The 17,453-nt window shown below is 37.6% G+C and overlaps 2 protein-coding genes, 1 long non-coding RNA gene and 1 other non-coding gene across 4 annotated transcripts; 1 reads left to right on the top strand and 3 right to left on the bottom strand.

Moving 5' to 3' along the window:
* Window positions 1-23: 23 nt before the first annotated feature.
* LOC137712069 (fatty acyl-CoA reductase 2, chloroplastic-like) lies at window positions 24-2,829 on the bottom strand. Its single transcript, XM_068451215.1, has 9 exons — window positions 2,448-2,829; window positions 2,218-2,321; window positions 1,937-2,136; window positions 1,723-1,823; window positions 1,421-1,628; window positions 1,170-1,331; window positions 985-1,066; window positions 410-807; window positions 24-186 (listed from the first exon to the last, which is right to left on the bottom strand). Exons 1-9 carry the CDS (start codon window positions 2,827-2,829, stop codon window positions 24-26), a joined length of 1,800 nt encoding a protein of 599 aa, XP_068307316.1.
* Window positions 2,830-3,734: 905 nt separating this feature from the next.
* TRNAG-UCC (transfer RNA glycine (anticodon UCC)) lies at window positions 3,735-3,806 on the top strand. Its single transcript has one exon. It is a non-coding gene; the product is annotated as a tRNA-Gly (tRNA).
* A 3,366-nt stretch (window positions 3,807-7,172) lies between these two features.
* LOC137713436 (probable inactive dual specificity protein phosphatase-like At4g18593) lies at window positions 7,173-7,610 on the bottom strand. Its single transcript, XM_068452729.1, has one exon. The coding sequence runs from the start codon at window positions 7,608-7,610 to the stop codon at window positions 7,173-7,175; it is 438 nt and encodes a 145-aa protein (XP_068308830.1).
* A 6,369-nt stretch (window positions 7,611-13,979) lies between these two features.
* On the bottom strand, window positions 13,980-17,263 carry LOC137713878 (uncharacterized). Its single transcript, XR_011065342.1, has 4 exons — window positions 17,019-17,263; window positions 16,449-16,520; window positions 16,170-16,246; window positions 13,980-14,440 (listed from the first exon to the last, which is right to left on the bottom strand). It is a non-coding gene; the product is annotated as an uncharacterized lncRNA (long non-coding RNA).
* Window positions 17,264-17,453: the final 190 nt, after the last annotated feature.

Here is a 17,453-nt window from a genome sequence, read left to right as displayed (position 1 = left end):
AGGGAGGCAGCATTTTGTTTGAGCTACAAACCCCCTCTGCCCTTCAAGACGTGCCTCTTAAGACCTGGAATATGAACATTTGTAATATACTCCTTCCAATCTATGCTTCCAACATCAAATCCAAACTTCCTCTTTTCTTCCTCTGACATCCTCTCCATCAGTCTCTGAGTGTTGCTGTTGTCAAACCTGCACCAATTTATTAATTAAAATTCACGTGTTTTTCTTTTACTCGAGCGATATTTTAATCCAACTTAAACTACGGAGAATTCGTATGTAGGTGCATAGGGGAGCACACTGCTTGAGTGGATTGGGCCAGTCGGAGTGTGCTTCCCTTGCACTTGAGTTTGATCTCCTTCCCGTTAATCAGAGTAGTTTAGAATATATCAAAAGATTCAATGCAGTATCATACCTTCCACCATAGAAAGTATATGGCTCATAAATGCCAGCCAAGTACTTTGCTTGCTCAACTGATTTTCTGCAAATCATTTCTAGCTTCTGAGACAGCTTCCCGTTCGAGGAAGACAACGCTGTCAATCCGCTTCGTTGGAGGGCATCTCTCCAAATGTGAGCAGAGAAATCTTCCATCGAGCTGAAGAGTTTCATCGATGGAACTTGGATTGGCCTGCCTTTCGCGTCCTTGCACGGCGAGGAGTTGTAATGCTCATAGAGCAGTTCGCTCAGTTCTTGGAAATCCAAGGGGTTTGCAACTGACGAAGTAATCTGGTAGATGTTTATGTCTTGTTTCTGAGCCATTCCATGATTTGCAATCGCCGCCAACATTGCGTTAGCAACCATGTCTGCTGGAACCTGCTAGCATGTCATGCCAATTTGCAACTAAAATTCAGTGAATGAACATGTGATACACACATATACATACATGTTTGTGTGTACATGTATAGGTGGTACATATTTCTCCATGTCAATGTCATAAAATCAACCAACCATGCCTAAGGGCAAATTTAAGAAAAGAAAACTAGTCATTACCACATCGAGTACTCCATTTGGATCGACTAGAAAACCTGTGAGCTGCCCTTTTCCATAGTACAAAACTATTGGATCCATCATCCTGCGAAAATCGGAACAGCAGAGGTTTATGTCAAAGCTGATGTAAATCTGAAAAATGTAAACGACGTTTCTGTTTCAAGGTAAACTACACAATTAAGATGTACCTATTTCCTTCCATCCAACCAGGAAATGGCTCTTTGCAAGTGCTTTCGATGACACTAGGCCGGATTATGACTACCGGTATGTCACCTCTCATGTTATCAATCATCATTTCCCCCATTGCCTTGGTGAACACGTACGTATCTTGCCATCCGTACTTTCGTGCCCTGATTGGATGACAGTTTTGTAATGTTAAAACAATAATCAATCTAATTCAGATCTTAGTTTTGTCATGTTAAAAAGTTGAAGCCATTACCTTTCTAAACCCAACTCTTTCATCTTTTGACCAACCTCATTGTTTTCATAAGCTCCCTTGGAATCCAAAGCCAATTTTATTTCATTTTCGACATCAAGGGAAAAAAATCCTGGTGGGGTTTCAGATATGTGACTTTCGCCCGCTATGCTTTCGCCAATATAAAATGGCTTTTCCATAATTCTCCCTTGCCTTTGTCCATTAACATAAGCTGAAAATGAGAGGACAAAAGCATCAATCCTTAGTTAAAATTCGAGTTGGCAAAAGCAGTTCCATAGAAGAAATCCCAGCTTTCTGCTACTTACCGGTCGAAACTTGCAGGAAGAGCTTAAGTTTCTTGCACTTCTTTGCGAAGGCCATAAGGTGGCAAGGTCCTTTTGTGTTTATATCTATAGCTACATCATATCTGAAAAACAAAACGGTGCGAAAATATATCACAATCCGAACTCAATTTTTAGGAGGAATTCGTATACATGTAGCGAAGAAATGAGAAACTTCGGATGTAAAAGGCCATTTGACCTTTCATGAAATGTAGTGTTGGCTGCAGAATTTACAATTACATCAACTTCTTTCGCAATCAAACCGGCTACATCATCTTCTATGCCAAGATCTGATTCACACACATTTCCTACCACAGGAACTAGCTTGCTTAACATGAAGGATTGATAAGATTTTCCGTAAGTTTGTCTTAGACACTTGAAAAGCTCTGCATTTATGATCTACACAATAACAACCGTGCACATCAGAGTTGAAAGAGCAACGAAATAGAAGAAAAATAAATAGATTAGAGAAAAACATACTTCAGTTTTTAATCTTTCCATTGCAGCTTCCTTGTTTCTTGCCTTGATCAATAGAAATATCTTCCCCACATCCGGCGCTGTCCTTAATATCTTCTCGATAAGAACTAGATGTTTTTAACAAAAAAGAACAACATAAATGTACACAACACATCAGAAGAGATCAAACTTAAACAAAGAAAAAAAAAACATCAAAAGTATGATTCTGTCTGTATTTAGTAGAAAGTTCTTACCTTTTGCTAGAAACCCGGTTGCACCAGTTATGAAAAACCCTTTTCCTCTAAGAAATTTTACAATTCCAATGCCATCATGCATCTCCACCAAAGAGGAGGACGATGAGCCACCAAAAGGCACCAAATCCTTCACTGCGATGTTGCTCTCTTTCGGGCTCTTCTGATCATTCGGAGTCAAAACCAGGCTTCCGGCATCCCTCACTGCCGCAGAAGAAAACCCGCCAGTCTTTACAACATTGCCACTACTTGACCCTTGGCACAACACCACACTCTTTTTTCTCCTCAACAAGCACCAATTCCTCTTATGATCACACACTCTCAAGACTTTATCTGGCGCGACTGCTGACGGCGGTGAGAAAGAGTTGAGGAACACAGCTTCCATCACTGCCAATGACATTGTAAAAGAAAAACACAAATTAATCAAATGAAAGAGGGAAAAAGGAGGATAACAAACAAAAGTTGCAGTAAAAAATGCATGGTTGGGTTGAAACCCTATCTAAACACTTCCTATCCCAAAAGAGAAAAAGAAGCAAGTAAACCACCTAAGATTTTGATGAGATAAAAATATTGGTAGTTTGGATATGGTTTCTGCAAACTTGATTTTCTAGAGAGAGAAAGGGAGGGTGGAATGAGGAGGGAGGAGGGAGGAGGGAGCAGGGAGGAGTGAGATGGGAGTTAGGTGAATGTGTGGAAATGGGGTTGGTTTTTATAGGGGAGATTTTGGCACAAGAGGGAGCACTCTTTGGATGCCACCCCCTTTCACACTTTTTTTACCAACGGCAAACTTGGCGGGAACTCTCTTGTCATCTCCCACTCCCACTGTGTTTTTTTATGAGTGGTTCTTTGGGTGTGGTAAGTTTTTTATGAGCATATGATTTCCAAGTTTTAACCCAAAATAATCTGGTGTCAAAAAGGGTGTGGATGGAACATTGAGAAATATGATGCCTTTAGTTGGGCTAAGCTCTTATGTAGGCCGGGCGCCGGTTGTGTATGGTTCTTTTTTAGCTATGAGTATGTCAATTGATAATTACCTAACAGAGAAACACAATTTGTTTGTTTGTTGTCGAACAACCACTTAATTTGACGATCAAATCTTAGAATTTTCTGTTAAGTTAGTCTATCTCTGAATTTTAGTGGACAAGGCCTATAGATCTCAGTTAACATTCATTTGAACAAAGCCTATAAACCTGCCTTTCAAAATTTCCTTCGGCAATGATCATTATATTATCTCATATAAACATAAAATATTATTATATTATCTGACAATCTGAAAGAATGTTAAGTCAAGCGTTTGTAGTCCAACGGTTAGGATAATTGCCTTCCAAGCAATAGACCCGGGTTCGACTCCCGGCAAACGCAATTTACATATTTTCATATTTTTTCTTGTTCATACACAGCTTCGTGCCATTTGAGACTTGTTGCCGTTTCGTGCCATTTGATATTTGATACGACTTCATGCCATTTGAGGCTTTTCTTCAGCTTCGTGCCTTTTGATATTTGGAGCGACTTCGTGTCATTGGCCACCTCGGAAATTTGATCCATTAAATTTAACGTAGCATAAGTCCATCGAACTTTGTGTATTGAGATGGTTTGTATTCATGGTATTTGAAGTGATTTACGTCCTCCACGGATTCGATATCGGCATCGTCTTCACACATGATGTGCCTCCATGTTTACTTGCACCATCTTCAGTCAACGGTGCCCATGCTTGTAAGGTCCACGTGAGTTGCATTCAACGTTTTAGAGGAGCTTTTATTTTCCTCCCTTGATGCAACCTTCGGTGTATTTGAAACTCCACAAGTTTGACTTATGAATCAAATTTGATTTGAATTTATAGACTTGTATTCAGACTCGGCAAAATAAGATGCTAATTGGATTTATTTAAAACCCATATATGACCTTCGGTAATATCACCTAAAGGCTTTGCGAAATAGGACATTGATTTGTCTTTTCCTTTTGGTAGCCCAAGGCCTAAAGTGGGACTTCGAATCCCACGTGAGGTGCAAACTGCACTTAGCATCCCCTCGTGAAATGCTTCAGAGATCCCCTTGTTTTTGGCTCCAATACTCAGTGTCCTTCCTCCAGAAGCAAAATGCAATTCCGATATGCTTAGGCTCCGGTGGATTTCGTTGTATTTCGAATCTTTATCTGGAGTGGGCAACCGTTGATTTCCAAGTGAGCATGGGTAAGGTTTGTTGGAACTCAAACTCTTTTTCAAATTACTTCAATTTACCATCATTTCCCTCTCAAATCGCAAAGGCCATTTTTTGTGCAGGTCACAAGCTCTTTATTTATTTATTTTTTTTCCTTTTCTTCTGCTGCATACTCTCACCACCTTGCTTGTGCTTCTTTTATGGATCGAAAATTTAGAACGAAAAGGAAAAGAAGGTAACAGTCAGGTGACCCTATATTGCAGCATTGAGTTCGTTGAAAACAAGTGTTGATTCATGGCTCCAAAGGTGAGAATTGCACTCTAAAATCTGTAGTAACACATTCTTCGTGTCTGCCATATTTTGAATGAGTCTCGATGCATTAGTGTCCGGTTATCACCTTCCGACATCTCCGTTTCTCCGTAGAGAGTCATAGGACTGGTTTTGACAGGAGGCATTGCACGCCTCTTTTTGGGCTCCCATCCATTTGCTGCCTTCGAGACTTGCTATTCTTTCCTATCAACATTTATGCAAGGTGATGCTCTACCCATAAATCTTCTTCAAGTGTCACAGCTCCACAAATGCACCTATTCTCTCATTGGACCGCAAAGAATGACTTTGCATATAAGACTTGGCTTCCTGTGTTTGCTTCCTTAGCTTGATTTTTTGACAGATGGCAATTAAAATGATCCTTTGTCGTTTTCAAGTCTCTTGACTTTACCCGACATGATAACCATGTGAATGGCATTCATCTTATCTAGAAGACTTCTCTTCTTCCTCATCTTCTGGAGTAATCTTTAAAGTATAGAACACCAGTAACGTGTCATCTTCTTGGAGCATGTTGTTCTGCTTTTGCCAACAACCTTCCGCACCGTTGGTGATTGAATGAAGAACAGGTTGCCGTCAATATTTGGAGTCGAACGAAACTTGCTCTTTCTTTATCCAAATCCATTGCTTGCCGTGACACCGATTGCTCCTTTCTTTCTTGGCATAGACGGCGAGTATGGATCACTTAGATTTGATTGGAACTTCACGGGGTGGTTTAGCCCACCCCGAAGAAATTCATGGGATTTTGGAGATTATTTCTGTTAATGTCAGTGGGGACTCCAAATCCTTTTCTTCATTTTTCTTTCAAACGTTGTTGTCTTCAAAACCTTTGTTGTGCCGAGAAAATGCCTTGACTAGCAGTACTTCGTTACTTTTTGGTATTTTCTCTCGAAGTTTCTTTTATTTTCTGCAGAGTATCTCTTTCTTTTTTGTGTCTACTGATGCCTATTTATAGACATCTTAGGACGGCTCTAGAGCTGTTATGTGGGGGAGATAGAGGCCATGTCTTCCGCCACTTTTTCTTAACCTCTCTCACCGACTGTCCCAGTCTTCCACGTCTTTTTGTTGCAGAAAATGGGGAGCCCCTGTTTTGCACGTTACTTCCCCCCTTTAGTAGGAAGGAATTCATATCTTATTTATTTATTTCTATTTATGGATGTTGATTTGTATGTAAAGCCCATCCTCATCTTTTGGGCTGGGTTACATTTTTATTTTGTCTTGTAACTTGATTCAAATTGTATGGACTCTATTTTTTTTATATGTTATATCTTTTTTTTTTGTTGTTCAACAGTGGTGCTTAGGTGAAAACTAGCATTCTTAAGACCAAACAGTCGGGTCGAAAAGGGGGGAAAGCTCTCCGTTCCTGGTTCAATCATCCATTTTGGTATCTTATTGAACAAAAATGGTGATATTGAACAAAGCTCTATGTTTCTCCATTGATCAAGAATTTTGATTTATTTTATGGTAATTGCGTTAAGTATTGTCCAACGAATTGTTCATCAATACCTTACGGACAAACTACGTGAGAGAATCACAATTTCTTTGAGAAGGGTGTCATACCACCAACTGTCATGCCCGATGTGCGGTCCATCAAACATTTTGTCTTATGGGGTCAATGCATCACTTGCTAGAGAGTTCGACTCTAACATGCAATGGTGCTAGGAAGTTTTAACCACCAAATCAATCCACAGCTCGAGAAATAAAAAGTGAATTAAAATTTATTTCGATGAATGTTAATTTGGTACATCACTTATTTAATTAAAACATTTCATCAAGTACTTGATAAACATATAGTCATTTGTCAAATAATGCTACACGCTTGTTGACAGATGCTGACAACTTTCAGGTAGCATTTCACATATGCCGACAACTTCTGATCATTGAGTATGTCGCCTGGTCCCGGGTGAATTTGTCGACATATGCCAATGACAAGTGTTTTCAACAAGTGCAACACGTGTTGCCCAGATCTACCAAACAAAGCATTTCAACGAGCACTTGATGGGCACTCTTGAGTCTCGTCCCCCTTCCCCAGCCCCAGTATTCCTTGTACCGAAGAAAAGCACTTACAATAACAACCAATTTGTTGATTTTTGTTCAAGATCAATAATATAGTAAAGGGACACAATGAACTTGTAGGTGCCAATATTAATATATATATATATATATATATATAATTTCCCAAACATTGATTTAGTGGTATAATTATTTATTTTGATGCCAAGCTTTTGCTTTGTGAGGTTGATCGATATCATATGTCGAGCCGGCTTTTATGGAGCTGAAAGGCGGGGGTGATCCACGCACCGCAACTGCATTGGGTGCCTGCCCAATTGAAGCAACCCAACCGAGACTTACAATGTCCGCAGTACAACTTCCCCTCCACTGCACCTTCTCCGACCGCCGTCTTCATCCACATTGGAGGCTCGTCCACAAAAATCGACGAACAATATTTTGAACCCTCCTCCTCCGACTTCGAGCTGCCGCCATCACCACCCCCACTTTTGGGTTTGCGCCGCCACGATTGCTCTCCCTCGCCCGGTTTGTGATCCAGAACATTGTCCTGCGATGCAACAACTCTTCGGCATTTCTTACAGCGGAAGGCTGCTGGTGTAACGGTTTCTTCAGCTCCTCCGTTAATTGGGTTTGCTGCTTCCACTCCGGAGGGAATTTCAATTTCTTCGCTAGTCATCTCCGCGATGATAATTAAATACGCAGCGGAAAATACAGAGAGTCTTAGATCAACTTCGTAAATCAACAGCACAAGAGTACTGGAATCCACCGGATTGATAAAGGTCTCAAATTTGTCTAAAGTGAAATCTCAATACCACAATAGAAAAACAGGATAGGATTTAGGGCTGGTTTGGTATTGATGTGCTTTGAAAAAAAGCTACTTCTGCTGTGCTGTGAGAATAAGCAGCTGTGAAATAAAGCAGCAGAGTGTTTGGTAAACTTTTTTGTAAAAGTGCTTTTGAAAAAAGAAAAGCAGTATTATAATATTTGGTAAACTTTTATGTAAAACAGATGTGAAGAAAAGGTAGTTTTCAAAGCTGGGTTTTGCAGCTTCTTGTTTTTGGCTTTTTTTCACCCAAAACTATGAAAAAAAGCTAAAGCTGAATGTTTACCAAACACAAAAACAGCTCCCAGCTTTTTTTATACCAGTTTTTTTCAGAATCACCTCAGTACCAAACCAGGCTTTATATAGCTACCACATCCATATTTAACTAGGAAACAATAAAAGGTAAACCCTAAATAACAAGGAAAACCCTAATCCTAATTAGGAAAGGAAGCCCTAATTTTTTTAATTTTATTTTAAGAAACCATAATTTTTATTTCTTTTAACAAACAATATTATCTATACTGATGAGAAAATGTTCTGTTAATAATAAGTGGCAAGAAATCATAATTAATAAATAAACAAATAAACCAAGAGAGAAAAAATAAATCAAACGTATTTTAGGAGAAACAAATTCTATACATTGGCAAGTGGTGGATTAACGTTAGGGCCTCTTAATTCAATATGTCCTAAGTTAAAACCCTTATACTAGTCTTAGCGTAGAATGTAGATTATAGTAGAATATCGTAGTAACTATTTAAGGAAAACTAATAAAAAAAGTTTTAAAACTTTGGATTTTAACAAAAAAAAAAAAACTATCATGAAACTATTTATTTAATAATAAGGCCAATAGAATGAAAAAGACAAAAAAAAAAAGTTAATTAAAAGCGCGTGCAAGGAGCACGGCCCTTATCAGCAGGCTTACCACTGATAGACATGACAAAACTCATCTGGATAATAACCACTAATATGATGACCCCAAATCCCTTCTGCTTTTATAATGGCTTGTTTGTAATCACAAACCGTTTAATTGGTAGCGATGTGTGCGTTAATTATGATATTTCAAAATGGTTTTTGCAAAATAAAAAGCTACCCTATTTTTTCCAGCCGACATCGAGTTGGGATTGAAACAGACCAATGACTTCGAGTTTCGTATTTGAAACCCCAAGCGATGAAGAACATTCTGATGAAGAGCAAGGTGTTGGCAATGGCAATTTTGAATCCTCATGGTTATGGGACTTGGCATCTTACTCTGAAAGTCTCCCAAGAACATGAACGTGTCCATGGAAGACATAACTGGTTACCATCTTCAAATTTCAAAAATCGTCTATGATTGAATTTATTCTAAAACTTTCTAATAAATAATAAAAGAACATATGGAGTTGAAACCATCTGTGTTTAGTTTGATGGATATTTTGTATTTGACTTTAGTGATTTAATTTGCATTATTTTTCAATTTTGCAGATATTATTTATGAAACTGTACTAATAAGTAGATACTATTTATAAAACGAAACCAAGAATTAGGCACCATTTCTAAAACTAAATCAATTGGTTGAAACTATTTATGAAACTGGAGCAAGAACTAGACACTATTTATGAAACATGACCAAGAATTAGACACTATTTATGAAAGTGAACCAATAACTAGACATTATTGATGAAACTGGACCAAGAAATAGACACTATTTATGAAACTGTACGAATTACTGTACAATATTTATGAAACTAAACCAAATAACTAATCACTATTTATGAAACATGATCAAGAACTAGGCATTATTTATGAAAGTGGACCAAGAAATAGACATTATTTACACTAGTACAAAAAAACATTTTACGTGACGCAGGTCCTTCGTCATGCAAAGTTAAAAAACGTCGCGCAAAAATTAGCTCAACAAACATTTGTCGCGCTAACCGTCGTGCCAAGGTAGTGATAGAAGGGTTTGCACGATGAAGAAGAAACATGCATCGCGCAAAGAGGCTTTGCACGACGCACATCCCTATGTCGCGCAAAGCCACCTAAGCCACTTTGCGCAACATAGGTTTCTTTTTCGTTGCGCAAACCTTTTTTTTTGGTCAAAAATATTATTTTTTAATTTTTAATAAATATTGTAATTAAATTCTATAAAATGATTAATTAACCAAGGAAAAGTATTTAATTATAAATTATATGAAAATGTACATACAAGATGTTTGAACAAAAAAGAAAAAACTAAAAATAATCTTCTAGGTTTGATACATCAGGCTACTGGGTATCGGCAGGGCAAAGTGTCTCGAAGGTCGAAGGTGTAGCAAGATCAGGTCCTTCGTCATGCAAAGTTAAAAAACGTCGCGCAAAAATTAGCTCAACAAACCTTTGTCGCGCTAACCGTCGTGCCAAGGTAGTGATAGAAGGGTTTGCACGATGAAGAAGAAACATGCATCGCGCAAAGAGGCTTTGCACGACGCACATCCCTATGTCGCGCAAAGCCACCTAAGCCACTTTGCGCAACATAGGTTTCTTTTTCGTTGCGCAAACCTTTTTTTTTGGTCAAAAATATTATTTTTTAATTTTTAATAAATATTGTAATTAAATTCTATAAAATGATTAATTAACCAAGGAAAAGTATTTAATTATAAATTATATGAAAATGTACATACAAGATGTTTGAACAAAAAAGAAAAAACTACAAATAATCTTCTAGGTTTGATACATCAGGCTACTGGGTATCGGCAGGGCAAAGTGTCTCGAAGGTCGAAGGTGTAGCAAGATCAGGTCCTTCGTCATGCAAAGTTAAAAAACGTCGCGCAAAAATTAGCTCAACAAACCTTTGTCGCGCTAACCGTCGTGCCAAGGTAGTGATAGAAGGGTTTGCACGACGAAGAAGAAACATGCATCGTGCAAAGAGGCTTTGCACGACGCACATCCCTATGTCGCGCAAAGCCACCTAAGCCACTTTGCGCAACATAGGTTTCTTTTTCGTTGCGCAAACCTTTTTTTTTGGTCAAAAATATTATTTTTTAATTTTTAATAAATATTGTAATTAAATTCTATAAAATGATTAATTAACCAAGGAAAAGTATTTAATTATAAATTATATGAAAATATACATACAAGATGTTTGAACAAAAAAGAAAAAACTACAAATAATCTTCTAGGTTTGATACATCAGGCTACTGGGTATCGGCAGGGCAAAGTGTCTCGAAGGTCGAAGGTGTAGCAAGATCAGGTCCTTCGTCATGCAAAGTTAAAAAACGTCGCGCAAAAATTAGCTCAACAAACCTTTGTCGCGCTAACCGTCGTGCCAAGGTAGTGATAGAAGGGTTTGCACGATGAAGAAGAAACATGCATCGCGCAAAGAGGCTTTGCACGACGCACATCCCTATGTCGCGCAAAGCCACCTAAGCCACTTTGCGCAACATAGGTTTCTTTTTCGTTGCGCAAACCTTTTTTTTTGGTCAAAAATATTATTTTTTAATTTTTAATAAATATTGTAATTAAATTCTATAAAATGATTAATTAACCAAGGAAAAGTATTTAATTATAAATTATATGAAAATGTACATACAAGATGTTTGAACAAAAAAGAAAAAACTACAAATAATCTTCTAGGTTTGATACATCAGGCTACTGGGTATCGGCAGGGCAAAGTGTCTCGAAGGTCGAAGGTGTAGCAAGATCAGGTCCTTCGTCATGCAAAGTTAAAAAACGTCGCGCAAAAATTAGCTCAACAAACCTTTGTCGCGCTAACCGTCGTGCCAAGGTAGTGATAGAAGGGTTTGCACGATGAAGAAGAAACATGCATCGCGCAAAGAGGCTTTGCACGACGCACATCCCTATGTCGCGCAAAGCCACCTAAGCCACTTTGCGCAACATAGGTTTCTTTTTCGTTGCGCAAACCTTTTTTTTTGGTCAAAAATATTATTTTTTAATTTTTAATAAATATTGTAATTAAATTCTATAAAATGATTAATTAACCAAGGAAAAGTATTTAATTATAAATTATATGAAAATGTACATACAAGATGTTTGAACAAAAAAGAAAAAACTACAAATAATCTTCTAGGTTTGATACATCAGGCTACTGGGTATCGGCAGGGCAAAGTGTCTCGAAGGTCGAAGGTGTAGCAAGATCAGGTCCTTCGTCATGCAAAGTTAAAAAACGTCGCGCAAAAATTAGCTCAACAAACCTTTGTCGCGCTAACCGTCGTGCCAAGGTAGTGATAGAAGGGTTTGCACGATGAAGAAGAAACATGCATCGCGCAAAGAGGCTTTGCACGACGCACATCCCTATGTCGCGCAAAGCCACCTAAGCCACTTTGCGCAACATAGGTTTCTTTTTCGTTGCGCAAACCTTTTTTTTTGGTCAAAAATATTATTTTTTAATTTTTAATAAATATTGTAATTAAATTCTATAAAATGATTAATTAACCAAGGAAAAGTATTTAATTATAAATTATATGAAAATGTACATACAAGATGTTTGAACAAAAAAGAAAAAACTACAAATAATCTTCTAGGTTTGATACATCAGGCTACTGGGTATCGGCAGGGCAAAGTGTCTCGAAGGTCGAAGGTGTAGCAAGATCAGGTCCTTCGTCATGCAAAGTTAAAAAACGTCGCGCAAAAATTAGCTCAACAAACCTTTGTCGCGCTAACCGTCGTGCCAAGGTAGTGATAGAAGGGTTTGCACGACGAAGAAGAAACATGCATCGTGCAAAGAGGCTTTGCACGACGCACATCCCTATGTCGCGCAAAGCCACCTAAGCCACTTTGCGCAACATAGGTTTCTTTTTCGTTGCGCAAACCTTTTTTTTTGGTCAAAAATATTATTTTTTAATTTTTAATAAATATTGTAATTAAATTCTATAAAATGATTAATTAACCAAGGAAAAGTATTTAATTATAAATTATATGAAAATATACATACAAGATGTTTGAACAAAAAAGAAAAAACTACAAATAATCTTCTAGGTTTGATACATCAGGCTACTGGGTATCGGCAGGGCAAAGTGTCTCGAAGGTCGAAGGTGTAGCAAGATCAGGTCCTTCGTCATGCAAAGTTAAAAAACGTCGCGCAAAAATTAGCTCAACAAACCTTTGTCGCGCTAACCGTCGTGCCAAGGTAGTGATAGAAGGGTTTGCACGATGAAGAAGAAACATGCATCGCGCAAAGAGGCTTTGCACGACGCACATCCCTATGTCGCGCAAAGCCACCTAAGCCACTTTGCGCAACATAGGTTTCTTTTTCGTTGCGCAAACCTTTTTTTTTGGTCAAAAATATTATTTTTTAATTTTTAATAAATATTGTAATTAAATTCTATAAAATGATTAATTAACCAAGGAAAAGTATTTAATTATAAATTATATGAAAATGTACATACAAGATGTTTGAACAAAAAAGAAAAAACTACAAATAATCTTCTAGGTTTGATACATCAGGCTACTGGGTATCGGCAGGGCAAAGTGTCTCGAAGGTCGAAGGTGTAGCAAGATCAGGTCCTTCGTCATGCAAAGTTAAAAAACGTCGCGCAAAAATTAGCTCAACAAACCTTTGTCGCGCTAACCGTCGTGCCAAGGTAGTGATAGAAGGGTTTGCACGATGAAGAAGAAACATGCATCGCGCAAAGAGGCTTTGCACGACGCACATCCCTATGTCGCGCAAAGCCACCTAAGCCACTTTGCGCAACATAGGTTTCTTTTTCGTTGCGCAAACCTTTTTTTTTGGTCAAAAATATTATTTTTTAATTTTTAATAAATATTGTAATTAAATTCTATAAAATGATTAATTAACCAAGGAAAAGTATTTAATTATAAATTATATGAAAATGTACATACAAGATGTTTGAACAAAAAAGAAAAAACTACAAATAATCTTCTAGGTTTGATACATCAGGCTACTGGGTATCGGCAGGGCAAAGTGTCTCGAAGGTCGAAGGTGTAGCAAGATCAGGTCCTTCGTCATGCAAAGTTAAAAAACGTCGCGCAAAAATTAGCTCAACAAACCTTTGTCGCGCTAACCGTCGTGCCAAGGTAGTGATAGAAGGGTTTGCACGATGAAGAAGAAACATGCATCGCGCAAAGAGGCTTTGCACGACGCACATCCCTATGTCGCGCAAAGCCACCTAAGCCACTTTGCGCAACATAGGTTTCTTTTTCGTTGCGCAAACCTTTTTTTTTGGTCAAAAATATTATTTTTTAATTTTTAATAAATATTGTAATTAAATTCTATAAAATGATTAATTAACCAAGGAAAAGTATTTAATTATAAATTATATGAAAATGTACATACAAGATGTTTGAACAAAAAAGAAAAAACTACAAATAATCTTCTAGGTTTGATACATCAGGCTACTGGGTATCGGCAGGGCAAAGTGTCTCGAAGGTCGAAGGTGTAGCAAGATCAGGTGTTGGTCGCGAGATTTGGAGGCCGGACATCTGTATAGCTTGTGCAAGGTCTCTCACGTGCCTAACATAGGCCCTCATCCCTTTGCCCTGGACCGCAAGCTGACCTTTTAGGATTGTCACTTCCTCCTTCAATGCATCAACCTCTGATGTGTTCGATTTGGAAGAAGAGGCACCCGTCTCACAAACCCGTCTCCCCAATCAATGGATCACTCACAGTTGGAACAGTAGATGCTGATAATGCGAGAGGCGCATTGGTTACATTCCGACGACGAGTGATCAACTGCGACATCTATACACTTTTTGAACGATAAAAATATAACATTAAAAACTAATCCTTTCTTGCATTTGAAACTAGAAGAAAAAAAAAAAAAAAAAGCAAAGAAAACTGAACAAATAAACCATGTGTGAAAAAAGCAAAGAAAACTGAACAAACATTAACCGAAGATTAAAAAGTGTAATGAATCCAATGTAGCACAATTGATTAAAAAGAGTCAAACCTAAACCAAGAGACCTATCCTAATATGTCAAACCCCCAACCCAACTTTCTATTTGTTAGTCTGTATGTACATTTTGTGTGTGTGCATGTGTATGCGGTGTTCAAACTAGATACAATGACCTAAAATTGTAGTTGTATAAAATACGTCCATACAAAGTAGTGTGATGCATGTTAAACTTTAACCAAAATTTGTAAATAAATGCACACATAGATGCTTAAAAAAAAAAGATGGTTGAATTAACTGGTAAAGGAATGTAATATTCTAATTCAGTCCATCTAAAAAAAATGAAAATGTAATTCTTAGTTTGGCCAATCCGCTCTGTAACACTGTAAAAAAAATGGGCAAATAAGGTCTAGTTTACGGAGCTATTTATCGCAAATATTATTAGTTTATCGCAATCAATGAACTCCCATTTGAATATGCTAGTGTGTTGGTCTGTTACTCTCCCTTTCGCATTGTACCTAAATGACCCCATAATGTGTGCTCTATCTTTCTCTCTCTCACCTGTGTGCTCTATCTTTCTCTCTCTCACCTTGTTTCATACAGTTAGTAGGGACAACAAAATCTAGATTCTCTGCAAAAGATTACAGTGATCATATTGCTCTTGTTCGTGCATATGATGGATGGAAAGATGCTGAAAGAGAAGGATTAGCATATGACTTGCAGAAAACAAACAAAAACCAACACTGCAAAGAAAACTGATCCTTTCTTGCATTTGAAATTAGAAGAAAAAATCAAAGAAAACTGAACAAATAAACCATGTGTGAAAAAAGAAAGAAAACTGAACAAATATTAACTGAAGATTGAAAAGTGTAATAAATCCAAGGTAGCACGATTGATTAAAAAGAGTCAAACCTAAACCAAGAGACCTATCCTAATCTATCAACCCCTTAGCCCAACTTTCTATTTGTTAGTCTGTATGTACGTTTTTGTGTGTGTGCATGTGTATATATGTGTGTTTGAGAGACAGAGGAGAGAGATGGTGATGTTGCTTCCGGCAATTTAAAAATACAATATACACCAAAAAAGCCAGATATGTTTTGATAGGTTAAAATTTCTAAATGACATCACACTAGTCATGTGTACTTGAAATGAGTTGAACCAACCCCAGCCTCCAAAAACTCAACCCCCCACTTGCAAATAAGCGAGCAGAGCATAATATTCAGAGAAGTCTTTGTTCTTCCATAGGCCACAGTATAGTAACTTCTGGTGAGGGACTGATAATAATAGATTCTTAGCAAAAAATAAATAAGTACAAGAAAGCATCTAGAGATGGTCCTGAATAGTACGAAACAAAAGATGGTTCATATCGATAAAACACAAATACCATAAGCAAATGAAGAGCAAAAGTGAAGGTAGCCCTAAGTCTGTCAAGTGGGCAAAGATGCCTGAGTACTAAAGGTGCAACCAGCTAGGATCCTAAACGATGAAAACAATCTCATATACTTATCTGATGTAGAAACTCATGTTGCATATATGAAGTTCAAAAGGTGCAGATGTGAAAAATTGCTTGGTAAATTGTTCTTACAGGATGTTTAGCTTGCTCAGATCCCCTAATCGTGGAGAGAGAGAGAACCGATGAGACCTTTGTTGAATGAAAGATCCCTGCAATGTTAACGTTTCAAATTCGTTACAAAAAGAATTCCATCCCTAATCAAGATTTAGCTAAACAAAACAACTGACACTGCAAAATAAATATGTTTTATGCATATGTTTACAATTAGACATCAAATTTGTTGTGTGTTGTTCAGTTCATAATATGTTGCAAACATAATGCTGGTATGAAATGAGGAACAATCATACTCACAAGGATCTTAATTCAGAGAGGCCCTCAATGTCGCCTTCAATTTTCCCTTTCACGTTTATTGCTGATAATCCTCTGCGTCGTAAAAATCTAATGCTCAATTCTATGTATACACGAAGATCGACTTAAGACAATATCATATCACTATCCAATGCTCAATTCGCATCCAAATATCCAATTTACTCAAACAAAAAAAAAATATACAATTTAAGCAAATAACCTGCAAACAAGGTTCACTTTAATCAAAATCCACATCCGGTTACTGGTTTTCTCATCAAAATTCAAGCAATTAAGCATAAAATCTCACTTTCCTCAATCACCTAAACCTTCATTCCTCCCTAGTCCAGCAAGACCACCTCCATGTTCATACACAAAACACATATACAGATCAACAAAATTGCAAAAACTTCACATAATCAACTCGAATCACATCACGAAAAAAGCAATTTGACCCTAAACAAGAACCAACATCCAATTTTATCTGGAGATTTTGATAAAGTACTCAGAAATCAACATGCAATTTGACCCTAAACCCTAAATAACAAAAACCCATCGACAATCAGAAACCCTTACCATGATTTTGGGACTTGATTCGCGTCAGCTTCGAGATTCGCATGGCTGCCCGTCATTTAGAACGAGAGGGGGAGAGACAACCGACAAAGTAGTGGTGGTGGTTGGATTCGAGATTGTGAAGAGGAAAGATAGGTTTGGGTTCAAGATTTGGGGTTCAAGCTTGCGAAGAGGAGAGAGAGTTCTACGGGAAAGTGAGAGGGAAAGATGAATGAGAGGGCAGGAGAGAGGTCTACGGGAAAGAAAGAGTTGGAGTCCAAATTGGAAAATTGAAAAAAATGCCTATTTTTCACTATTGTACCGCCAAAATTATCACAACTGACGCAACGTAGGTATACGTCGCACAAAGTGGTTTTGCGTGATGACCACATTAGGGCATCGTGCAAGGTATTTTTTTTTTCAAAAAAAAAATTATTATAAAAATTACCGAAAATGTGA

This window comes from Pyrus communis, chromosome 13 (assembly GCF_963583255.1).
Source record: "Pyrus communis chromosome 13, drPyrComm1.1, whole genome shotgun sequence".
NCBI lineage: Eukaryota > Viridiplantae > Streptophyta > Magnoliopsida > Rosales > Rosaceae > Pyrus > Pyrus communis.
This window is presented reverse-complemented; position numbering and strand designations above follow the sequence as displayed.